The sequence below is a fragment of the Phoca vitulina genome, unplaced genomic scaffold (assembly GCF_004348235.1).
Source record: "Phoca vitulina isolate PV1807 unplaced genomic scaffold, GSC_HSeal_1.0 scaffold47, whole genome shotgun sequence".
NCBI lineage: Eukaryota > Metazoa > Chordata > Mammalia > Carnivora > Phocidae > Phoca > Phoca vitulina.
The window spans coordinates 182,093-207,536 of record NW_022589750.1 but is presented as its reverse complement, the minus strand read 5'-3'; the positions used below and the strand labels follow the sequence as shown (position 1 = coordinate 207,536).

The 25,444-nt window shown below is 44.5% G+C and overlaps 1 protein-coding gene across 3 annotated transcripts in view; it reads left to right on the top strand.

The window, feature by feature from the left end:
- The first annotated feature begins 1,218 nt into the window (after window positions 1-1,218).
- Window positions 1,219-25,444, top strand: part of ANKFY1 (ankyrin repeat and FYVE domain containing 1) — an 84,640-nt gene continuing 60,414 nt past the window's right edge. The window contains exons 1-2 of one of the 3 annotated variants that reach the window (XM_032432023.1): window positions 1,219-1,293; window positions 24,895-25,087. In XM_032432023.1, the coding sequence (XP_032287914.1) occupies window positions 1,284-1,293; window positions 24,895-25,087 (203 nt within the window). In that variant the 5' untranslated portion in view covers window positions 1,219-1,283. Of the gene's footprint in view, window positions 1,294-1,646; window positions 2,331-2,352; window positions 2,457-24,894; window positions 25,088-25,444 lie in introns of those variants that run through there. The other 2 variants (XM_032432024.1, XM_032432025.1) reach the window with 2 other exon arrangements.

Genomic DNA, 25,444 nt, shown 5'->3' with positions numbered 1-25,444 from the left:
CCTACCCAGGCAGCACCTGAGCTGTCCACTCATGCCCTCTGTCTCTGTCTGACAGGAAATCCCAAGGCCTGGCCAACACTATCATCCATGCTCTCAGCCAGGTGGGGATTCTGCTCGGAAAGCGCCTGGTTCACACGCACAGGAGACACGTGACGCAGGCCCTCCAGCCCAACGCCTCTCCCCAGATCTCTCGGCTCTCTGGTCCGTGAACTGATGTCATCAACTGATCTCCTGACACCTCTCTGCCCCTTCATGTCCACTTGCATGGGCTTTAAACGACTAAGTGACGGCCTCTGGTCCCTGGTGGGGTTTGCAGTGGGGTCCTGGGGTGTGCACTGAGGTCCACAGTGGGGTGTGCAGTGAACTCTGCATTGGGGTCATCGGTGGGGTCCACAGTGAGGTCCACGGAGAGGTCATTGGTTGGGTATGTGGTGGGGTGCATAGTGGGGTCTGCAGTGGGGTCAGAGGTGGGGTGTGTGGTGGGGTCCTCGGTAGGATGCGTAGTGGGGTCCGCGGTGAGGTCCGTGGAGAGGTCCACGGTGGGGTGCGTAGTGGGGTCCACGGGGGGGTCCGTAAGTGAGGTCCGTGGAGGGGTGCTTAGTGGGGTCCACAGTGGGGGGCATAGTGAAGTCTGTGGAGGGGTGCGCAGTGGCGTCCGCGGTGAGGTCCGTGAGGGTGCGTAGTGGGGTCCCGGGTGGGGTGTGCAGTGAGGTCCGTGGAGGGGTCCGCGCTGAGGTGCGTAGTGGGGTCCAAGGATGGGTGCGCGGAGGGTTCTGTAGTGGGGTCCGCGTAGGGGTGCGTAGTGGGGTCCCTGGTGGGGTGTGCAGTGAAGTCCGTGGAGGGGTCCGCGGATGGGTGCGCGGAGGGTTCTGTAGTGGGGTCCGCGGAGGGGTGCGTAGTGGGGTCCGCGGTGAGCCCCGGCCCCGGTTCCTGTCGCCTCTGCCGCCGCCTCAGCTCCCCGGTCGGAAAAGCGCCTGGAGAGCACGGAGGCCCTCTCTCGGCCGTCTCCCGGCCAGGTTTCTGCAAGGAATAGCGTTGCCCGCTGCGTCCATCCCGTTCAAGGTCCTGCCTGGGCCGCGGCCACGACCCCTCCGTCGGCATGCCGCACGCCAGCGCCTCGAAGGCGCGAGGGGAGCAGAGGCCACCGCGCGCCGCTTGTGCCCGCCTCCCGCTGGCGCTCCTTCCGCCCGCCTCCCGAGACTCTCGCGAGACCCGCGGCCTCCGGGCCGCGCCGCCCTGGCCGCGGCGCTCTTCTCGCGAGGTTGCAGCAGGGCCGGCCCGACATGGCGGAAGGTAGGGCGTGTGAGGGGCCGCGCGGGAAGGCGCGGGGCGGAGCGGGCGCTGCCGGCCGGGTGTGGCGGCCCTGCGGGGGTCGGACGGCCGTGGTCGCACGGGGCGCGGCGGGTCTCGGGGCCGTCCGGCGCAGCCCGTGGGGGCCCCGCGGGCCGGCGTTCTGAGCGCGGCTCCTGAGGCGACGCCCCTCGGGCGCCCCTCACCCCGCGGGCCGCGGCGGCTGCGGAGCCCGGTCCGGCTGTGCGGCGGGGCGCGGCCGCGGGCGTGCGGGGGGCGCCCCTGGGGACGGGCCGCGCGGGCTGGGGACGTCAGCTCCTCGGGAAACCGAAACTGCTGTCCTGGCACGTCCGGCGTCCGGACGGGCTGGGCCCCCGCGCGCCGGCCGGGATGCTGCCCCCAGCGTGGCGGAGGGGGCCGGCCAAGGTCGCCTCTCCGTCCGGTCCTTGCCCTCGCCTGGTGCGCTCTTTGTGACGCTGCAGGCGGAGGCGATGGGGCCTCTCCAGCCCTGCCTCCCTGCGCGCAGGGGTGCTGGAATCCGCACTGTAAAGCCGAATTGTGCAGGGGGAGGGCTGGAAGGCCGGCGGTGGGGAGTTCCCTGCGGGGACGGCCGGTGTGCTTCTCCCGGTCACCCCGCTGTTGGAGGAAGATGCTCCTTTGACTTGGTGCTTACCGAGGGACCGCAGTGTGCTGGCCACGACCTGCCCTGTCGGCCTTGAGCTAAGCTTTGTCTGAACCCGTCTTTACTTGGATCTTAAAATTGGGCGGCACATGACAGCTTGCAGCGTTTCCTCATTTGGATTAGCCTTGGGAACAGCCTTGTGAAGGAGGCCTGCGTGTCTGTTCCTTCCACTTCCTGGGTGGAGGAGTTGACGCCAAAGTTACGGAGGTAGCTGGCGTTGGCACCCAGCGTTTCCCTCTGCTCCTCACCGAGTTAGACCCCCTGGAGGGGGAAGCCTCGGAGGAATACTGCGTGAAAGCAGAGGAGGAACAGAAGGGACAGGAAGAAAGCTGAGGCATCCCATGAAGCTCGTTTTGGGGTAAATCACAGGATGTTGTTTGACGCGGTTGAGCGCAGAGCCAGCCAGTGAAGGGGAGCTTGTTGCTCGGAGCGGTGAGGAACGGCAGAAGGGAAGGAAGCAGGAAGGCCTTCTGCGAGGCAGGAGGTAGTCTGGCCCTTAACGTATTACCGAGGTAGAAATTGCAGAGGGTGGCTGGCTTATCGCCCCGCGCTTCTGCGCCGCACCTGCTTTGCCTTGCAGGCGGGTTCCAGGCATGAGATCTCATGCAGGCTGCGTGCAGTGATAGTGAGTTATGCTGCCAGGCGGCTGAGATGTGTGTTCGGATAGCCCTGGGACACGTCTAGCCAGTGGAGCATGCGCCTGAAACCCAACATCCTCGAGGGTTAATTTGCTGAGGGATCGTGGGTAGGGAAGCACACTCATGAGCTTCTGGCTTGACAGTTTTTCTTTTACCTTTTTGGTGTTTGAGTTTCCTGGCCTGTGTTTTAAGATTTTGGGAAACAATGTTGCAAAACTTTGGGAAGAATTGAGTGGGGCATTGAAGGTGTTATGGGAAGGAAGGGAAGATTAGCTCGAAAGTGTTGGTGTTATTTAATGCTGCTTGTACTTTAGTCAGAATTTGTCGGAGCTGGCTACACTTGTTCTGAAATACTCACTTAAATATAAAAAAATCGCAAAAATCTGTGTCATGGAACAATTGGATTATCTGTGAGCATGTCCTGTGGGAACTTGCTGATAATGGTTTTGTTTGGTGGTGCAAATGTGTGAGCATGTGGGAAGTAGTGTCTAGGCATATTAACACTCTGAAGAGACTGAGTGGACAGTTCACTTCTAATGTGACTCGTTTAGAAATCAACCTTTTTTCCCCTTCCATCTGTCCATGGGTATTGGTTTGACCTGATGTATTTAGCTAAAAACTTTCCTAAAATTAGTTTCCATTTCCACTCTACATGTGCAGCTATCCTACTAATTTAAACTTGTTTCATCACTAAAGAAAGTCCTTCCTACTTGGACTTCCTGCTTTTACTTTTTCTCTTTGATTTTGCTTCCTCATAGCCTATTTTTACAGTTCCAATGTTCCCTTGATAACATAAATCAGATTATGTCTCTTTCACTCTTCTCAGTACACTTACCCTCCTGCACCTGCACTGTCCACTCTCGTGGCTCTCCGTGATCTTAAAAATATATTCCAGCCTTCCAGTGACCTGCAAGTCCCAACAGGGCTGGCCACTGGTTAACTGCAATCGTATTTCTTACTTCTCTTTTCATTTGCCGTGCTCTTGCCACGCTAACTTCCTTGCTGTTCTTTGTACATTCCCAATGCTTCTACCTCTCCGTCTTTGTCCTTGCAGCTGCCTTGGCCTGAAACAGTCTCTTTCATTTTCTCCATAGAGCTAACTGACTCATTTGGGTGTCTGTTCAGATCTTACCACCTTTAGAGGTCTTCCTAATTATTTTTTTTAATTCCTTTACTGGAATATAAACCTCACAAGGGTGGAGACTTCCATTTTGTTCACTGCTGTGTATCCCAACTTGGAATCATACCTATGGTTGAAGGAACGGTTGAGTTTATTGAGCATCATTTACCAGACATCAACCAAGTTGCCTGGATACATCCTTAGTCTCTTGTCAAGTAAGCTGGCGGGACCAGCTTTTAATGTGCTCTGAATAACAGTCTCCTGGGAGCTCCCTAACCTACTTTTCATTCTGCCCGTTTTAGTATTAGCAATTCAAGTGTAATGCTTGGGAGCTCAGTCTGCATTCAGACGAAGATTTGAACCCTCGTCCCAATAACCTGTTATCATCGGCAAGCCAATTAATTGCTCTCCATCTCTGTTTCCTCAGCTTTAAAAGAGGGATCATCTCTATCTCAGGAGTAGCTGAGGGGGGGATCAGAAGAAATAGTGCACGAAGAACACTTCTAGCACAGTGCCTGACATTTTGACCCTAGCGTGTACCCTTTTCTTAGTCTCCTCTTCAACCATGCTCTCCTTCCCTTCCTCAGTAAAATGAAGGTGAAAATTGGAAAAAATGTAATGGTTTACTAAACAGAAAATTGACCGTGGACTTTTATTAGCTTACTGGAATTTGGTCGGGAAAATACTTCTGACAGTTCAAATATAAGGTGAATACATTCCATATGCTGGACAATCACTGGTCAATACAGTAGCTGCTAGCCACATATGGCCACTTCACTTTATTTATTTATTTATTTATTTATTTATTTATTTATTAAAGACTTTTTATTTATTTATTTGACAGAGAGAGACAGCGAGAGAGGGAACACAAGCAGGGGGAGTGGGAGAGGGAGAAGCAGGCTTCCCGCCGAGCGGGGAGCCCGATGTGGGGCTCAGTCCCAGGACCCTGGGATCATGACCTGAGCCGAAGGCAGACACTTAACAACTGAGCCACCCAGGCGCCCTGGCTACTTCACTTTAAATTTAATAAAATTAAAAATTCAGTTCCTTGGTCACACTAGCCCAGTTTCAGTTGCTTTGTAGCTGTGTGCTTAGTGGTCCCCATACTAGCAGACACTACAGATTAACAGAACACTTGTATCATTCCAGAAAGTGCTGTTGGATAGCACTATTCCAGAAAATGCTTCATCAATATAGGCTGGTAGAAAGAGGGAAAGAAGAAACTTTGCTCTCTTTTCAATTTTCAGATTTATTCCTTTGCTTATTATTTCACTCATTGAACAAATACCTGTCCTAGGCTTTTGACAATTATGTATTCTCCGGAGACCTCTTGACCACTATCCCTTTCTCTACCATTGCTGCCTTTTTTTCTGCCATTCCTTTTGTTCACTTCTGTCACCAGTGGTACCTGTTCACTTTCTCCTTGAGGATTTTTTTTTTTTTTCCCCCACAAAGAAAGTTTATCCATTCACTGCAGTGACTGTGGATGTGCAGGAAGAGAGATGCAGGGTTCTGTCACTGGGAAGGCAAGTGAGAAATTCCTAAGTGTTAGTCTCTCTTGAATTGGAGTAGGCCAAGGATCTGGGGTATTTACTGAACTCTACCTAGTAAGGCACTGTGGGGTAGAGGAAGGGATGAGTATGGAGTGGGAGGAGGGAGAAGTAGTGGTGGTTAAAACAAAGTAGCCAGACCTAGAACTTCTTCACAGGGAACTCTGCAGTCTGTGAGAGGAGGTAAAAAGCATGTGTATAAGAAACTGTACTGTAAGAGAGAAGGAGAAAAATGCTAGGAGTTACTTTGAAAATTCAGATGGGAAGAGGTTTTTTAGGAAAGTGGTAGGGAGTATGTTTTGGGTGCCAGGGAAGGCCTTTGCTGCAGGAGATTGTGTTTGACCCGTGATTTGGAAAATAGACCTCTTTTGGACATGGGGAGATGGGAGTGGGAAGAGATCACTCTTCTTGATGGAAAGAATAGTGGGATATGCGGTTGGAAAAGTATGTTAAGGGGCAGATTATGAAGGGATTGGTTAAGCATTTGGAGTTTACTCTGTGGACTGTGGAGTGAGACTGCTGAGTCATATCAGCCAAGGTAGTGACATGAGTAGAGTCGTTGGAGGCATGTGGGCATGTCTACAGTGTAGAGGGTGGATCTGGGAGGAGGAGGCTGTCGCAGTTGGTGATGAGTTCCTTGGTAAGGAACATTGGGCTGGTGACTGATAGGAGCAAGACTTACAGAAGGTATAAAAGACAGGACTTTTGAAACCTGTTTACATGTTGACAAGAGAGATATCAAAGATGACTCAAGGGTTCTGGGTCTGGATGACTCAGATAATGGCTGGGAGGAGGAGAAACAGATTCGAGAACAAATATCTTGACCTCCTTTTTGGATATACTTTGCCGCGACCAATGGTTCTGTCTTAGCAGGCAATTAGAAGCATTTCCAGTCAGACTGGCATTTGGGTAAAAATTAGCTAGTTAACTAATATTTATTGAGTATCTCTTATGAAGCCAGCCCTATGCTCAGGGCTATACAGAGTGAGGTTTTGAAGGATGTGTGTCATGCCACTGACTTATGGACAAGACTTCACAGCGTTGGGTTACATTCAGGAAAGTGTATTTCATTTCTGTTAGGTGCAAGCTGCTGTGCCGGGGTGACAGAGTGACCAAGACAGTCTCAGCCTTGATGGGGCCTTGGAGCAGACAGGGGAGGCACAGTTTCTCAGAAAAGCATGTGTATTGTGCTTTATAGTCACAGATTTTGTCTTGCATTGGTGATCGATGGCACCACTGTCCAGCCACACTCTCAAGTCAGTGACCTGCATTCAGTCGCCAAACCTGTGGGGCCTGTGAAGCTAGCTCTCACATGTGTTTTTTTCTGTCCGCTGCCTTTCCAGATTCGGACTGGTGGCTGTCAACACGGAGAGCCCTGCACATTAGAGTCACCTGGGGAGCTTTTAAAAACCCAGATTTATGCATCACTCGGCTTCAGTGAAGAGCAACATATCCCACAAAACATTTTTTTTTTCAAACTGAGCCATTACTGAATAAAACGTGGTTTTACTGAATCAGTTTTTTAAACAAATATGTTTGGTTTATGTATATGTAAATATATATCTGTCTATGTGTATGTAGATATAGATATGCATAAAATAAGGTAATGTTTCCTACCTAAGGAAGGAGTCCTGGGTAGTAAATTTTTTTTTTTTTTCTAAAGATTTTATTTATTTGAGAGAGAGAGAGCGCATGAGCAGGGGGGAGGGACAGAGGGAGAGGGACAAGCAGGCTCCCCACTGAGCAAGGAGCCTGATGTGGGACTCGATCCCAGGATCATGGCCCGAGCTGAAGGCAGATGCTTAACCGACTGAGCCACCCAGGTGCCCCCTGGGTAGTAAATTTTATCTGTAACTAGAGTAAAAGGATTTTTTAAAGCAAACTTTGGTTAAACAATGGCTTTTGTACTTTGTCAAAGCATTCAAGTTATGACAATTACAATTGCTAGGTTTTTAAAAGGGCAAGAAGTCAAAATATGAAATCTCTCTTAGCACCATCATATTTTTAATAATATCCAAATGGTGAGAGAGAGAAGCAGGGGGGTGCAGACTGGCAGGGGTCCTGTGGCCCTAACTGATCCTTTGCATGTTCCAGATGGTATCGACCTCCTCTTTCCCTTTTCCTTTCCAGTAGGGTATGTTGTGAACCAGAGTTCTCAATAGTAAATATACCCACTATTTCATATTCTCCATTAAACGGTCATCCTAGGGGTGCCTGGGTGGCTCAGTCGGTTGAGTGTCTGCCTTCGGCTCAGGTCCTGGTCTCAGGGTCCTGGGATCAAGCCCCGCATTGGGCTCTCTGCTTGGCGGGGAGTTGGCTTTCCCCTCTCTCTCTGCCCCTCTCCCCTGCTCCTGCGTGCATGTGCTCTCTTATCTCAGATGGATAAATAAAATCTTAAAAAAAAAATAAACGGTCGTCCTACATTTAGCATTCTTTTTTTTTTTTTTTTTTTTTTTTTTAAAGATTTTATTTATTTATTTGAGAGAGAGAGAGTGAGAGACAGAGAGCATGAGGGGGAGGAGGGTCAGAGGGAGAAGCAGACTCCCTGCCGAGCAGGGAGCCCGATGCGGGACTCGATCCCGGGACTCCAGGATCATGACCTGAGCCGAAGGCAGTCGCTTAACCAACTGAGCCACCCAGGCGCCCCTACATTTAGCATTCTTGATTAATGAATGGATATGAACTGCTGTGAAAGAAAAATTTTATTTTATTTTATTATGTTAATCACCATACATTACATCATTAGTTTTTGATGTAGTGTTCCATGAGTCATTGTTTGCATATGACACCCAGTGCTCCATTCAATACGTGCCCTCTTTAATACCCATCACCAGGCTAACCCATCCCCCCACCCCCCTCCCCTCTAGAACCCTCAGTTTGTTTCTCAGAGTCCATAGTCTCTCATGGTTCATCTCCCCCTCCGATTCCCCCCCTTCATTTTTCCCTTCCTACTATCTTCTTTTTTTTTTTTTTAACATATAATGTATTATTTGTTTCAGAGGTACAGGTCTGTGATTCATCAGTCTTACACAATTCACAGCGGTCACCGTAGCACATACCCTCCCCAGTGTCTATCACCCAGCCACCCCATCCCTCCCACTCCCCACCACTCCAGCAACCCTCAGTTTGTTTCCTGAGGTTAAGAATTCCTCATATCAGTGAGGTCATATGATACATGTCTTTCTCAGATTGACTTATTTCACTTAGCATAATACCCTCTGGTTCCATCCACGTCGTTGCAAATGGCAAGATCACGTTTTTGTTTTTGTTTTTTGTTTTTTGATGGCTGCATAATATTCCATTGTATATATATACCACATCTTCTTTATCCGTTCATCTGTTGATGGACATCTTGGCTTTTTCCATAGTTTGGCTATTGTGGACATTGCTGCTATAAACATTGGGGTGCATGTACCCCTTCGTATCACTACATTTGTATCTTCGGGGTGAATACCCAGTAGTGCAGTTGCTGGGTCATACGGTACCTCTATTTTCAACTTTTTGAGGAACCTCCATACTGTTTTCCAGAGTGGCTGCACCAGTTTGCATTCCCACCAACAATGTAGGAGGGTTCTCCTTTCTCCGCATCCTTGCCAACATCTGTCGTTTCCTCACTTGTTAATTTTAGCCATTCTGACTGGTGTGAGGTGGTATCTCATTGAGGTTTTGATTTGGATTTCCCTGATGCCGAGTGATGTTGAGCACTTTTTCATGTGTCTGTTGGCCATTTGGATGTCTTCTTTGCAGAAATATCTGTTCATGTCTTCTGCCCATTTCTTGATTGGATTATTTGATCTTTGGGTGTTGAGTTTGAGAATTTCTTTATAGATTTTGGATACTAGCCCTTTATCTGATATGTCATTTGCAAATATCTTCTCCCCTTCTGTCGGTTGTCTTTTGGTTTTGTTGACTGTTACCTTTGCTGTGCAAAAGCTTTTTATCTTGATGAAGTCCCAATAGTTCATTTTTGCCCTTGCTCCCCTTGCCTTTGGAGACGTGCCTAGCAAGAAGTTGCTGTGGCCGAGGTCGAAGAGGTTGCTGCCTGTGTTCTCCTCTCGGATTTTGATGGACTCCTGTCTCACATTTAGGTCTTTCATCCATTTTGAGTCTATTTTTGTGTGTGGTGTAAGGAAATGGTCCAGTTTCATTCTTCTGCATGTGGCTGTCCAATTTTCCCAACACCATTTGTGGAAGAGACTGTCTTTTTTCCATTGGACATTCTTTCCTGCTTTGTCGAAGATTAGTTGACCATAGAGTTGAGGGTCCATTTCTGGGCTCTCTATTCTGTTCCATTGATCTGTGTGTCTTGTTTGTGTGCCAGTACCGTACTGTCTTAATGATGACAGCTTTGTAATAGAGCTTGAGGTCTGGAACTGTGATGCTAACAGCTTTGCTTTTCTTTTTCAACATTCCTCTGGCTATTCGGGGTCTTTTCTGGTTCCATACAAATTTTAGGATTATTTGTTCCATTTCTTTGAAAAAAGTTGATGGTATTTTGATAGGGATTGCATTAAATATATAGATTGCTCTAGGTAGCATTGACATCTTCACAATATTTGTTCTTCCAATCCATGAGCATGGAACGTTTTTCCATTTCTTTGTGTCTTCCTCACTTTCTTTCATGAGTATTTTACAGTTTTCTGAGTACAGATTCTTTGCCTCTTTGGTTAGATTTATTCCTAGGTATCCTATGGTTTTGGGTGCAATTATAAATGGGATCGACTCCTTAATTTCTTTTTCTTCTGTCTTGTTGTTGGTGTATAGAAATGCAACTGATTTCTGTGCATTGATTTTATATCCTGCCACTTTACTGAATTCCTGTATGAGTTCTAGCAGTTTTGGGGTGGAGTCTTTTGGGTTTTCCACATAAAGTATCATATCATCTGCAAAGAGTGAGAGTTGGACTTCTTTGCCGATTCGGATGCCTTTATTTCTTTTTGTTGTCTGATTGCTGTGGCTAGGACTTCTAGTACTGTGTTGAATAGCAGTGGTGATAGTGGGCATCCCTGCCGTGTTCCTGATCTTAGGGGGTTTCCCCATTGAGAATGATAGATATTCGCTGTGGGTTTTTCATAGATGGCTTTTATGATATTGAGGTATGTACCCTCTATCCCTACACTCTGAAGAGTTTTAATCAAGAAAGGATGCTGTACTTTGTCAAATGCTTTTTCTGTATCTATTGAGAGGATCATATGGTTCTTGTTCTTTCTTTTATTAATGTATTGTATCACATTGATTGATTTGCGGATGTTGAACCAACCTTGGAGCCCAGGAATAAATCCCACTTGGTCATGGTGAATAATCTTTTTAACGTACTGTTGGATCCTATTGGCTAGTATTTTGGTGAGAATTTTTGCATCCATGTTCATCAGGGTTATTGGTCTGTAATTCTTTTTGGTGGAGTCTTTGTCTGAATTTGGGACCAAGGTAATGCTGGCCTCATAAAATGAATTTGGAAGTTTTCCTTCCATTTCTATTTTTTGGAACAGTTTCAGAAGAATAAGTATTAATTCTTCTTTAAATGTTAGGTAGAATTCCCCTGGGAAGCCATCTGGCCCTGGGCTCTTGTTTGTTGGGAGATTTTTGATTACTGCTTCAATCTCCTTAGTGGTTATAGGTCTGTTCAGGTTTTCTATTTCTTCCTGGTTCAGTTTTGATAGTTTATACATCTCTAGGAATGCATCCATTTCTTCCAGATTATCTAATTTGCTGGCATAGAGTTGCTCATAATATGTTCTTATAATTGTTTGTATTTCTTTGGTGTTGGTTGTGATCTCTCCTCTTTCATTCATGATTTTATTTATTTGGGTCATTTCTCTTTTTGTTTTGATAAGTCTGGCCAGGGGTTTATCAATCTTACTAATTCTTTCAAAGAACCAGCTCCTAGTTTTGTTGATCTGTTCTACTGTTCTTTTGGTTTCTATTTCATTGATTTCTGCTCTGATCTTTATTATTTCTCTTCTTCTGCTGGGTTTAGGCTGTATTTGTTGTTCTTTCTCCATCTCCTTGAGGTGTAGGGTTAGGTTGTGTGTTTGAGACCTTTCTTGTTTCTTGAGAAAGGCTTGTATTGCTATATACTTTCCTCTTAGGACCGCCTTTCCTGCATCCCAAAGATTTTGAACAGTTGTGTTTTCATTTTCATTGGTTTCCATGAATTTTTTAAATTCTTCTTTAATTTCCTGGTTGACCCATTTATTCTTTAGTAGGATGCTCTTTAGCCTCTATGTATTTGAGTTCTTTCTGACTTTCTTCTTGTGATTGAGTTCTAGTTTCAAATCATTGTGGTCCAAAAATATGCAGGGAATGATCCCAGTCTTTTGGTACCTGTTGAGACCTGATTTGTGACCTAGGATGTGATCTATTCTGGATAATGTTCCATGGGCACTAGAGAAGAATGTGTATCTGTTGCTTTGGGATGGAATGTTCTGAATATATCTGTGAAGTCCATTTGGTCCAGTGTGTCATTTAAAGTCTTTATTTCCTTGTTGATCTTTTGCTTAGATGATCTGTCCATTTCAGTGAGGGGAGTGTTAAAGTCCCCTACTATTATTGTATTGTTGTTGGTGTGTTTCTTTGATTTTGTTATTAATTGGTTTGTATAAGTGGCTGCTGCAATGTTAGGGGCATAGATATTTACAATGGTTAGATTTTGTTAGATAGACCCTTTAAGTAGGATATAGTGTCCTTCCTCTTCTCTTATTACAGTCTTTGGTTTAAAATCTAATTTGTCTGATATAAGGATTGCCACCCCAGCTTTCTTTTGATGTCCATTAGCATGGTAAATGGTTTCCACCCCCTCACTTTCAATCTGGAGGTGGCTTTGGGTCTAAAAGGAGTCTCTTGCAGACAGCATATCGATGGGTCTTGTTTTTTTTATCCAATCTGATACCCTTTGTCTTTTGATTGGGGCATTTAGCCCATTTACACTCAGGGTAACTATTGAAAGATAGAAATTTAGTGCCATTGTATTGCCTGTAAGGTGACTGTTACTGTATATTGTCTGTGTTCCTTTATGGTCTATGTTGTTTTTAGGCTCTTTCTTTGCTTAGAGGACCCCTTTTAATATTTCTTGTAAGGCTGGTTTTGTGTTTGCAAATTCTTTTAGTTTTTGTTTGTCCTGGAAACTTTTTATCTCTCCTTCTATTTTCAGTGACAGACTAGCTGGATATAGTATTCTTGGCTGCATATTTTTCTTGTTTAGTGCTCTGAATATATCACGCCAGTCCTTTCTGGCCTGCCAGGTCTCTGTGGATAGGTCTGTTGCCAATCTAATGTTTCTTCCATTGTAGGTTACAGACTTCTTGTCCCGAGCTGCTTTCAGGATTTTCTCTTTGTCTTTGAGACTTGTAAGTTTTACTCTTAGGTGTCGGGGTGTTGACCTATTTTTATTGATTTTGAGGGGGGTTCTCCGTGCCTCCTGGGTTTTGATGCCTGTTTCCTTCCCCAAATTAGGGAAGTTCTCTGCTACAATTTGCTCCAATATACCTTCTTCCCCTCTCTCTCCTTCTTCTTCTGGGATCCCAATTATTCTAATATTGTTTCGTCTTATGGTATCACTTATTTCTTGAATTCTGCCCTTGTGATCCATTAGTAGTTTATCTCTCTTTTTCTCAGCTTCTTTATTTTCCACCATTTGGTCTTCTATATCACTAATTCTTTCTTCTGCCTCATTTATCCTAGCAGTTAGAGCCTCCATTTTTTATTGCACCTCATTAATAGCCTTTTTGATTTCGACTTGGTTAGATTTTAGTTCTTTTATTTCTCCAGAACGGGTTTCTCTAGTATCTTCCATGCTTTTTTCAAGCCCAGCTAGTATCTTTATAATCGTCATTCAGAACTCTAGTTCCAACATCTTACTAATGTCCGTATTGATTAGGTCCCTGGCAGTCGGTACTGCCTCTTGTTCTTTTTTTTTGAGGTGAGTTTTTCTGTCTTGTCATTTTGTCCAGAGGAGAATAGGTGAATGAGAGAACAAAATGGTAACATGGTAACAATGACCCCAGAAAAATATACACTAAACAAATCAGAAGAGACCTGAAACCGGGGCAAAAGAAAGGGAAAGAAAGAAAGAAAGAGAAGAAAAAGTTGTAGTGGTGGTAATTCATTACCAGGGAGGAGCTTTTTATCTGTTCCGATGCCGACAAGGAAGATGGTATTTTCTGAGAAGTTGATATTGTAATGAAATATTGTTAGGTGGAAGACCCTAATACATTCCTGAAACAACAGTTATTCTTGTAGTTCTCAAAATAGAATGTTGTCACAGCTTTTACAATTATTTTTTTCTTTTATCTCAGGGACACAGTTAAAACAGAGTGAGGATAAAGTCATTTAGTCAGTAAAGAATTCTATGAAGAACACTAATTCACTGGTAAAATTGGGGCTGGAATGCAAGAACTAGAGAAGTGGGAAGAAAGGAAACATCAAGATTTTGTTAATCTAAAAAGACTTGATGAGTCAAGTTTGGGTTAGAATCGGAGTAAGCAGAGGGGCGTAGAAATCCCATTTAGGATGGGGAATTGGTAGAACACATTTAATTCCGGGTTAATGAATTAACAATAAATGTTTGTTTGCTGTCCTGATATTAGAGCTGAAATTTGGCAGCATGGTACAATGGGATGAGCATGGGCTTTGGCTTGATATCTTGAATCTTGGATTGGTCCTGCTAATTGTATAATTTTAGACCGTCCGTTGAACCTGAGTGAATTCTGTTTTGTTAAGTGCTGTACTGTTTGGAATATGTTGGTTAGGATATGAGATAATGAGTTAACTGCTATAGGAGACATCAAAAAATATGAATTCCTCTTTTTTATTGCAAAATGTTACAAGAAACTGTACATTTTATTTACTGTGTAAAACTTGTGTGTGAAGCTTGTGTGTAAAGCTGTTGACACTAATCCAGCAAGAAGCTGCTAGGACTTAAAAATCTTCTACTGTGCATGATCTTTTGCTTGTAAAGATAAGTGTATTAGTTTTCTAGGGCTGCTGTAACACATACCCGCAAACTGGGGTGCTTAAAACAACAGAAATGTATTCCTCATGGCTCTGGAAGCCAGAAGTCTAAAACCAGTGTCACTGGGCTGAAAGGAGAGTGTCACTCCCCCTGGGAGAGAATCTGTTCCTTTCTTCCAGCTTCTGGGGCTGCTGGCATTCCTTAGCTTGTCAGTCTTCAAGGCTAGCATCTTCAAGTCTCTGTCTTCATACGGCCTTTCCTCTTTGTGTCAAAGCTACCTCTGTCCCTCCTCGTAAGGATACATGTAATTGCACGGGGGGCCTGCCCACCTCAGCTCTTCAATGTAATCACTTTTCTTGCCATATAAACATTCACAGGTTCCAGGTATTAGGACATGGATATTGATGGGGGTATTTTTCAGCCTACCATAGTAGGCAGTGTCATGTAATTTGATCTATTAAGTCGTAAGATTTCTAAAATTCTTCTGTTTGTGCAGTTTCTCAATGCTCAGAGACCATGCCATGCAGTTCATAGTACGGCCAGTGGAATACAAAGATAAAGAAGACATTTCCTGCCCTCAAGAAACTTCTTAGAGGAGCCAGAACACCTCAGTAGGAAGCTTGTACTTTTCTAGACAGTGGAGAACTGGCTGAAAGTGTTTGGCTTGGTTAAGCCATGTTTTAGGAAGATCATTGATGATGTGTGTGGAGTACAGTGACGAGGGAAGTATGAGAAGGATGATGGCTGCGTGTGAGTGAATGATTTAAGACCTCAAGAAAATGTTGGTGTGATGGTGTTCAGAAAGAAAGAGAAGGATGTCAAGGTGCATCCCAGAGGGAGTGTGCTGTTAGTTTTATTGAGCCATAACTGACAGTAAGATTTCACTGTTTTTAACTTGTCAGTTGACAAATATTTACAGTAGTGTAAGCACCACTGCAATCATGATCTAGAACCTTTCTGTATTCCTAAAAAGTTCCCTTGACCTCCTTTGCAGTCAGTTCCATTCCTGGACCTCTGGCAACCACTGATATGCTTTCTGTCACTATGGTTTGCCTTTTCTACAGTTTCATGTGGAATTATATGGTATGCAGTCTTTTGTGTCTGGCTTTTTGAACTCAGCATGTTGCTTTTCAGATAGTATGTTGCATGTGTCAGTAGTCTGTTCCTTTTTACAGAGGAGTAGTATTCCATTAGATTTCTGTACTACCGTTTGTGTCCATTCACCAGCTAGAAATTTGAGTTGTTTCGTTTGTGTGGACATGTTTTCATTTCTCTTGGGTAAATACCTGGGAGTGGAACTGCTGGGTCACGAGGCAGGTGTGTGATTAACTTGGAGAAACTGTCGGACTCTTTTCTAAAGTGGCTGTGCTGCTGTGTAGTTCTCACCTCTACATCTTTGCCAGCACTTCCATTTTAGCCGTCTAGCAGGTATGCACTGCCACGTCAGTGTGGTTTTAGTCTGCATTTCCTTAATAAGTAATGATGTGTATCTCTTTATTTGTGTACTCTATTTGCCATGCATTTGTCTTCTTTGGTGAAGGGTTCAAATTTGTGGCCCTTTTTTATTGAGTTGTCTTATTATAGTGAGTTGTAAGAGTTTTTAATATAGTCTGAGTAGAAGTCCTTTGTTGGAAATACACATTCCACATATTTTCTCCTTGTCTGTTGCTTGCCTGTTCATTTTCTTATGTGTTTAAAGAACAAGTTTTGAAATTTATAATGTCCAGTTTATCAATTTTTTTTCTCTTACTGATTCTTTTTATCCAGTTTAAGAAATCTGTGCCTCATCTGAGGCCACTAATATGTTTTTCTGTTTTTCGGTCTAGAAGTTTTATAGTTTTAACCCTTACATTTAGATGCATGAACTTTGGCATAGAGTGGTGCATAAGGGTTGGGGCTCACGTGTTCCGTATGGATACTCAGTTGTCCCCACTGTCCTCTCCTCATTGAAGTACCTTGGCATGGTTGTCATTCCACCTGGCTGTGTATGTGTAGGTCCGGGTCTGGGTTCCAGGCCACCCACAGCTCTGGATGTCTATCTTGATGCCGATAGGATGTTGTCCCGGTTACTGCAGGCTTGTAACAGGTTTTCAAATTGAATCACGGAAGTGCGCACCTTTCTTACCTCCCCCCCACCCCCAATTGTTTTGGCTGTTCTTTGTGTTACCATATAAGTTGTGGAATCATCTTGTTAAGTTCTACCAACAAAAATCGGCTGAAATTTTTATTGGGATGATGTTGAATCGTAGATCAATTTGGGAGAATTGAAGTCTTTTTCTTGGTAAGATTTATTTATTTGAGAGAGCGTGAGTGAGCATGCATGGAGGGAGGGGCAGAGGGAGAGGGAGAATCTCAAGCAGACTCCCTGCTGAATGCAGAGCCCAACGCAGCCTTGATCCCAGGACACTGAGATCATGACCTGGCCGAAATCAAGAGTTGGACACTCAGCCACCCGGACACCTCAGAATTGATGTCTTAACAACAGTGAGACTTCTGCTCCACGAGCATAGCATAACTCTCCATTTATTGAGGTTTTTAAAATTTCTGTCAGCAATGCTTTATGGTTTTCAGTGTGCAGGTCTTGCATATTTTTTTGTTAAAATTTATCCCTAAGTAGTTCATGTATTTGTTATACTATTGTAAGTGGATTATCACAGTTTATACATAGATAACCCAGAGCTTTCAAATCTGGGTAACAGTTGAAATGGAAGTAGCAAGAGGAGTTTGATTTGAGGAAGATGTGGTTTGATTTGGGGCTTGTTGAGTTTGTAGTACTGGGAGGTTATCCTCCAGGAGGGACTTTTGAGAGATTTGGAGCTACTTACAGGGACGTGACGGTAAAATATGGGTGTGCATGAGACCTTCAGGAAAGAAAGTTTAGAGTAACTTTAGTTCTAGGTCTGAACCTTGCAGGGCTGCTTCCTCTTAGGGAGTAGGTAGTCAGACTAGTCGCCAAGAAGGCTGTCTATAATAAAGGCAGGGGAGACCTGGGGTGCAGAGTTCAGGAGCCAATAACAAAGGAATTTCAAGAAGAATGGGCTGATTGAGAGTTGGACACTGCAGAGAGGTGAAGGACCTTGAAGGATAAGGAAAAGGTAATTGAAGTGGGTTATTTTACATTCTAAGACTGCTTCAGTAGAGTGGTGTGGGCAGAAGCCACATTTCGGAAGACTGGGGAGGTGTGGAAGGAAGCAGTGAGTAAAGCAGACTCCCTTCAGAAATTGGTGCATTCAATCAAGAGTGTAACAGTGTGGCAAAGTGTGTTTGGGATAGGCTGTGAGAGCATGTTTATAAGGGTAGGAGATGAGCCTGCAGAGAAGGGTGTCTTGAAGATGCAGGGGTGTCTTCCATGGCACAGGGCTTGGTTAGGGGAGGTGAGAAGACAGATTTCTAGGCATTTAGGGCAGATTAACGCTTCTCTTTTATTTGGCTCTGGGCATCATTTTGATACACTAATTCTTTAAAAATCATCTAGAACAGGGGTTAGTCAACTATCGCCTGTGTGCCAGATCTGACCTGAGACTTATTTTTGTACAGCCCTTGAACTAAGAATGAATGAATGAATGAATAAATAAATATTTTTGTAATGGTTGAAGAAAAAAATCAAAAGAAGACTGTCTCATGGCATGTGAAAATTGGATGAAATTCAGTTTTCAGTGTCCATAAACAAATTTTGGGGGAGAACAGCCCTGCTTGTTCATTTATGCTTTGCCATTACAATGGCAGAATTGAGTAGTTGCCCACGGAGCCCAAATTACTGTCTGGCCCTTCCCCCAAGAGTTTGCCAAGGCCTGACTTAGAAGGAAGAGTCTTATGCAGACCATTGCTACTTGCTTTTCGGAATTTCCCATGGCTTGCTGATTAAATATATATATATGTATAGGCTAGTCATCGAGAACTCAAGTTTTTGTGTCTTATGCATTTTTTATTAAGTCAAGACTGATGAACTGTCAGCTCATTGAGATGTCTGACCTCAGACTGCACTGGTGAAGAGCACATGGGTGTTTATTATCATGACAGAAACATGATAAAATTATAATGCAAACTGCTGACAGTCTTCACTGATACTTAGCATAGCCATGTTGGAACAATAGATTGTATATGTTATATAAATTTCCAGGCTTGTTTTTCTAAAGCAAAGTTGGAGGAAGAGGAGGGAACTCCAGCTGAAACCAGCCACTTGATGAAGTAGTAGTAGTTAGAAACCAGACACTGCTCTAAATGATTTAACGTGACTTAATTCCTCCTTGGCAAAACCCTGAGATACTATTATTATTTCCATTTCCACCGAGAAAACCGAAGCACAGAGAGCAGTAACTGCCCGAGGTCACATGGCTAGTAAGTGGGCAGGCTGGGTTCCAGCTCAGGCAAGTGAGGCTCCAGAGTAATGCTCTCGAGGACTAGATTCTGTTGCCTCTCTAAGGATTGTAATAGTAACAAACATTCGCTGACCACATACTGCAGGGCAGGTACCCTTCTAAGGTCATTATATGTATTAGCACATTTAACACATTTACAGATGAGAATGAGGCATTTGGTTTTAGGTGTCCCAAGTCGAAAGTGTGGGGCCAGAGTCTGATCCCAGTTAGCCTTGCTCCAGAGCCTGTGGCTTCACCGCCGTCACCACTGCACCGTGCTGTAGGTTCTGTCTTCGTTATTGCTCCGAATGGTAACCTTATGCTTTTTCCTATACAACTCTTAACAGCTTGATGACACTTCAAGGACACATTTGCGTTGTTTGCAAGCAGACAGTATTCCCACTGAAGAGCATCTTGGCCGAGCGTGCTCTCCCCGTGATACAAGAAATGGTGTGATGGTGGTGGTATCACGGAGAGGTGCACTTGTGATCTGGGTTTCCCTAGAGAGATGCTGCGGAACATCTGTGATTTTGCGAATAAGAGCCCTTAATCACCCTGAAGCCCTTCTTTTATCTTGCCTCTTCTCTGATGACAATCTGTGTGTCTTCTGTCAGTGTCCAGGCAGCCAGAATTTTGTGTCAGCAATTCTGGAGAGAGATTAGGGCTGCTGCAGTAGATTTTGGAATTGTGTGTGGATAACTGATAGCCAAAGAAATTTATATGGATTCCTTGAGAAAATGATTGAAACAGAACTTTTATGACCTCCTCATTTTAAGGGTTAGATAAAGGAATCAGCGACTTTTTATTCTGAAGGCAAATGTGCTCATAATTCAGGATCCAGATTCTTTGTGACTGTTTTGTTTCACCCCTCCTGTTAGTGAGCTCCCTGTAGGTACTAGGTTGGTGCTACATTGTTTGCAAGGGGTGCAAGCTAGACTGTCTTTTTAAAGAAACTCTCCAAGAGGCAATTCCTAATATACTGTAATGCTTAGTGCATAGTAGGTGCTTCATAAATAAAGATTGATAGTTTAAGTGAAATGGAAATGCACAGTTGTTTACTGATGCCACAGTCTTGATGGCTTGGAGCTCTGGAGGAGCAGAATACTTAGGTTGGCTAGAATGTGGCAGGGTTCAGTTTGCCTCGTGGAAGAAGAATCAGCGGTCCAGGGGCACCCGGGTGGCTCAGTTGTTAAGCGTCTGCTTTCGCCTCAGGTCATGATCCCAGGGTCCTGGGTTCGAACCCTGCATCGGGCTCCTGCTCGGTGGGAAGCCTGCTTCTCCCTCTCCCACTCCCCCTGCTTGTGTTCCCTCTCTCGCTGTGTCTCTCTCTGTCAAATAAATAAATAAAATCTTTAAAAAAAAAAAAAAGAAAATTAATCCTAATTGTTTTCCATAATCTTTAAAATGTGTATAAAACTATATATTTGCTTTATAACTGCAAATAGAACTAAAATTCAAATATTACAAGGCTTATAGCAAAAAATAAATTGTGCCATCCCTCAGTCCTCCCCAGACCACTTTCTTCTCTCTCTGGTTACCTCTGTGTGACATTGCTTATGCTGCCATTTCTAGATTGATCAGTGGTAGTGACTTCTTACTGTAGTATATTAGGAGTTGCCTCTCTGAGAGTTTTTTTTAAAGCACAGCCTAACTTGCACCTCTCCAAATGAATAATAGTGATGCTTTTTAAAGTATGTCAGGCTTTGCCTTTTGGTGTGGGGATTGTCAGTGCAGACTTGCTGTCTGAGGTGACGCAATATTTAAAGTGGCTCATTCCATATTTCTCAGTATTTGCTCCTCTGTTTGGACTTTTATCACCTCACACTTCTCATAATGTCCTGTTGATTTGCCATGACTTTCACTGATCAATTTTAGATCCTAGGTCAATGAAACATTTGAATCCCATTCTGATTTTCATGACGCAAAAAAAATGTTGTGTAAACCTAATGTTGTAATAGTTTAAACTATTTATCCGGTAATTATGTCACTGTGGAATGCAGGCAGGTGGAGGAAATGCTGACAGTCATGAGTGCACACGTGCATCACAGTACCATTGTCATTTAGTTCTGCAAGAGCACCATGAAGCAGCCCCTCCACCCCCATTTTACAGATAAACTGAGGCTCAGAGAGATGAACTTGCCTCCAGCTCCATGGCTAGTTACTAAAACGATTTGGAGTTTGACTCCAAAACTCACTATAAGTGTCTATCAGTTGTTTTTAACTTTTTAATTGGAGCCTAAGACACATGTGGAAAAGAGCAAATCATAATAAGTGTAGAACTCAGCGAATTATCAAAATGAAATATCCATTAATTACTCAGTTAAACAAACAAGGATGTTAGCAGCACCGCAGAGGCCCTCACGTTCCCTCCCAGTTACTCCCCTCCTGCTGTTCCTCCCAAGGTAGCCACTGTCATGACTTCTTTTTTTTTTTTTTTAAAGATTTTTTATTTTTTGACAGAGAGAGGCACAGCGAGAGAGGGAACACAAGCAGGGGGAGTGGGAGAGGGAGAAGCAGGCTTCCCGCTGAGCAGGGAGCCTGATGCAGGGCTCGATCCCAGGAACCTGGGAACATGACCTGAGCCGAAGGCAGACGCTTAACAACTGAGCCACCCAGGCGCCCCTCACTGTCATGACTTCTGACACGTAGATTCGTGTTGCTTCACTGCTAACAGGTTTTGAACAGAATTTGATATGACTCTTGATTGTCTGTCCTTTTACACTTTCTGTTACCACATCTGGAAATTCAGTGCTAGTTTTTATTTCTGTACAGAAAAAAAAAGTATAAATTTCACACCTTATAAAAAATTTATTAACTTAATGCTTTGTGCTAAATACTTCTCCTTTTGTGGTTAATAATTACAATTCTTGGCTTGTTAGTCAAAGCCACTGTGAAGAACTCTTCAAAACTAGTGACCTCTGTAGATCGTCAACACGGGAGTAAAAGCATTAAGACTGAGTCCTACCTAAGGGCTTTTAGTCCTACCTAAGTCCTACCTAAAAGGCTTTATTTACCTAAGGGCATTACCTGTAAATACTATGTGCTGATACTTTTAAAATATTGTAGTAGGGGGGCGCCTGGGTGGCTCAGTCGTTGAGCGTCTGCCTTCGGCTCAGGTCATAATGCCAGAGTCCTGGGATCGAGCCCTGCATCGGGCTCCCTGCTCAGCGGGAAGCCTGCTTCTCCCTCTCCCACTCCCCCTGCTTGTGTTCCCTCGCTCACTGTCTCTCTATCAAATAAATAAATAAAAAATCTTAAAAAAAAAAAAAATAAATAAAATATTGTAGTAGGAACATTGTCAGTACTGTTTCCTTTAGCCAGTGGTTTTGAAAGCAATATTTTGTTTAAATACATGTAGGCCAAATAATTGCAGTATTTTGGGAAAGGTATTCTAGGAATTGTCCTAGTAGCTCATGAGCACAGTGATCAGTTTGGCAGCTGTAATAAGTACATTTTCACCTTGCAGGTGCCTTCTGCTCTGTTTCCCCAGGAATACTGATTTACCCCTGAGACTCACACCCAGCTTTGTGACTCCAGGCATTTATGTAACATAGATGCTCTGGAAGAGAGGAAAGATGTTTCCTACTATATGTATGAAAAAAACAGTCTATTAGTATTTGTACAGATTTCTCTTAAAATATTTTTTTCTAATTATGAAAGCAGAACACATTTGTTACAGAATACCTGAAATGTGCAGAGAAGTGCAGTAATTCCCCCCTCAGTGAGATCTGCTAATGTTTTGTGGTATTTGTCTTTTTTACTTCTTACACACGTGGATATTTATAATAAAATTGGAATTATAAAATATATTTAGTTTCACTGCCTGCTTTTTTGTTAATATATTATTTATCTTTGAATACATATAGAGTATTACATACTTCTTAGAAGACATTTGTTGCATAATAACTTCACAATCAAGTACCACACTTAGTTTATTTAACCATTCTTGTGTTTTGAACCAGTTTTTGATTGTTTCCATGTTTATAAAGAATTAGCTGTTGGACAGCAGTTGGTGGGGGAGGGATGAAGATGAGGAGAGGAAAGGAATCCTCTTAACTGGATTGTATTTGTTCAACTGAATTGATCAAATACTTAGTGAACCTTTGTGTGTCAGACCCTGTGGTAGGCTCTGAGATGTAGATGTGAATTCTTTCACGTTGGAGGTCAGATGCAATGAGTGAGGGCCTGAATTAAGTCATGGTGGAGATGGGGAGACAGAAGACAGAAGGATTTCCAGAGATGTTTAAGTGGGAAAGCTGATTTTTGTAGAGTTGGGGCAATGTGAGTGAGAGGGAGACATTTAAGGTTACTCCCACATTTTCCCTTCACATCACTGGGCTAGACAGTGGTATCATTTAGTAGTATAGGGACCGTACAAAGGCAGAGCAAATTTGCTTAGAGTTTTGTCCTGGGCATAGTGAACTTGAGGTGCCTGTGGGCCCCTAGAGAGCAGTGTCTTTTAGGCAAATGGATAGATGAAGCTAAGAAAAGAAATCTGGACTACAGAGATGGGTTCGTGGATCATTGGCACTTAGATTGTGGCATCAGCGGCAGAGCCTGACCTGGTGGAGCTGCCTTGGGAGGACATACGGTTGAGAAGGGGGCCGGGGGTAGAACCCTGGGGAACATCAGTGGTCAGCGGTGGGAGGGATGCAGAGAAGCATGGGGAAGACGGAGAACCAGAATGGGAAAGAGGGTGGCATCATGGTTGCTGAAAGAAGGAGGAGAACCACAGCCCATGTCTATTGGATTTGGCAATTAGGTCATTGTTGAGAGGAGTTTCAAGGGAATGGTGGGGACAGAGGAGGGAATGACAGGGGAGTAGGGGTGAGGAAGTGGTGTATAGTAGCTAGAGATGGAAGGGCAAGGGTGGTCAGATGTGCTGTGGAAGGAGGGTTTTGTTTTACTAGAGTCTTGAACAGGTTTATGTGCTGAGGAGAAGGACACAGTTGAAAGAGAGGGAAGTTGCTGAGAAGGGAGGTTGATGATAAAGCAAAGGACCTGAGCAGAGGGATGGGTTTGGAGCCCAGGTGGAGGGATTACGCACTTGCATAGGAGGGAGATACCTGTCCTGAGGAAGCCCCGAGTGGGTGGGAGGAATTGCTGCTGTGGCCAGAGTTGCTGGCAGTAGCGCAGTTTTCTCAAGACACTGAGAATGAGGCAGGTTGCGTGGGAGGTGGGCTTGAGGGCAGTGTCTGGTGAGGGATAGAGGGGGGAAAGGGGCCAAGGCCCAGAGGACGGGAGCAGCACCATGGTTAGAGATCCAGGTCTCTAACCATGATCTGTAGAGGTACTGATTAGCATGGTGCTGTGAACCTCAGCAAGGCTCTGGAGCCCAGGTAATGGAGAAGGGAAGTTTCTTGACCGTGTACTTCCTCAGGGAAGTCGTCCCTGGCGTTCTAAGTTAAATTTATTATAGGTTCTCACACCTCTGTTCTTTCCTTCTAGTGCTCCTAGAGTTGTAGTTCTGCCTTTGATTGTTAGCACTGTTATTGTAATCATAAAAGTTTGCTTTCCGCAGCAAACTAAAAGCTCTGAGGAAAGATACATCTGAATTTGCTTACCATTGTACAGTGTCTGGGACCTAGTAGATGCTTGGTAAATGTTGAATTTAAGAACCAACCTTTTTAATCCGCCTCAGCATGCCTGTGGATGTGACTTGCTTTCATTTGAACCATTATTGACTGCCCTGCTTCTTCCCTGAAGGAGGGGAGGTCAGGTGGTGTGGGATAGTGGGTAATAGACCACAGGCCCTGGCGTGAGAATGCGTGGGCTCTTATCCCAGCCCCCCCCCCCCACCAGCTGCAGGACCGCGGGCAAATTCTTACTCTCTCTGCGCCCCAGCATCCTCACCTGCGCAGGGTGGCTAGTGATTGTGCCGACCTCATGGGATTGTTCTGAAGCTTGCCTGAGAAAGAGTTCACATGGGACATAGAAGAATCAGTTTTCATTACTAGTGGTTTGAAAAAACAGTCCTAGGTGATTTTGATAATCTTTCCTTGAGACTCCTGGCTTTTATGATAAAGGATTTGCAGGGCAGGTACCTGTGAGCATCTTCTGTGTGTCTGTTCCTTGTCATTTATTGAGTATTGATCTTTAGAGAAACTGAGAAGAGAAACTCCTGGACCTTAAGGTCTTTCTGGCCCAGTGATGCAGTGGCACCCATAAACACATTACGGGTCCTGAAGGGAGTATCACTAAGAAACAGTCCTTTTGCTCGTGGTCCTGTCTGTGGGGTGAGGGATTAGTGAAAGCTGTCTGCGTCACACCTGCCATGGTAAACTTGCTTCTTTGTCTGTCTCGCAGAGGAGGTGGCCAAGTTGGAGAAGCACTTGATGCTTCTCCGACAGGAGTACGTGAAGCTGCAGAAGACGTTGGCAGAGACAGAGAAGAGATGCACTCTTTTGGCTGCGCAAGCAAAGAAGGAAAGCAGCAACGAGTCCTTCATCAGCCGCCTGCTGACGATCGTGGCCGACCTCTATGAGCAGGAGCAGTATAGGTGAGCCTGTGGACACAGGATGCTTTTGATTGATTCCCAGGCCACACTGTACCTTCTCCTCTCTTACTGACTTTCTTCCCAAGTTTTTTTCTCTCTAACCAGGATACTAGCAAACCTTTAGTCCCTGGAATGTAGTAAGCTCTTTGGGGCAAAATTTTGTTTCTTTTATTTCCTGCTTATTTTTAGCACAGAATGTGGGAGTCATGGTGATAGCATTGATGAGGTGGACAGGAATTAGCTTCCATGTCTGGGGATTCAGAGGGAAAGGTCCCTTTTTCTTGGGATAATCAAAGAAGGAGTCTTGGAATGAGTGGGCAGGCTAGCATGATGACTGAGGAGGGAATCTGGAGCCACACA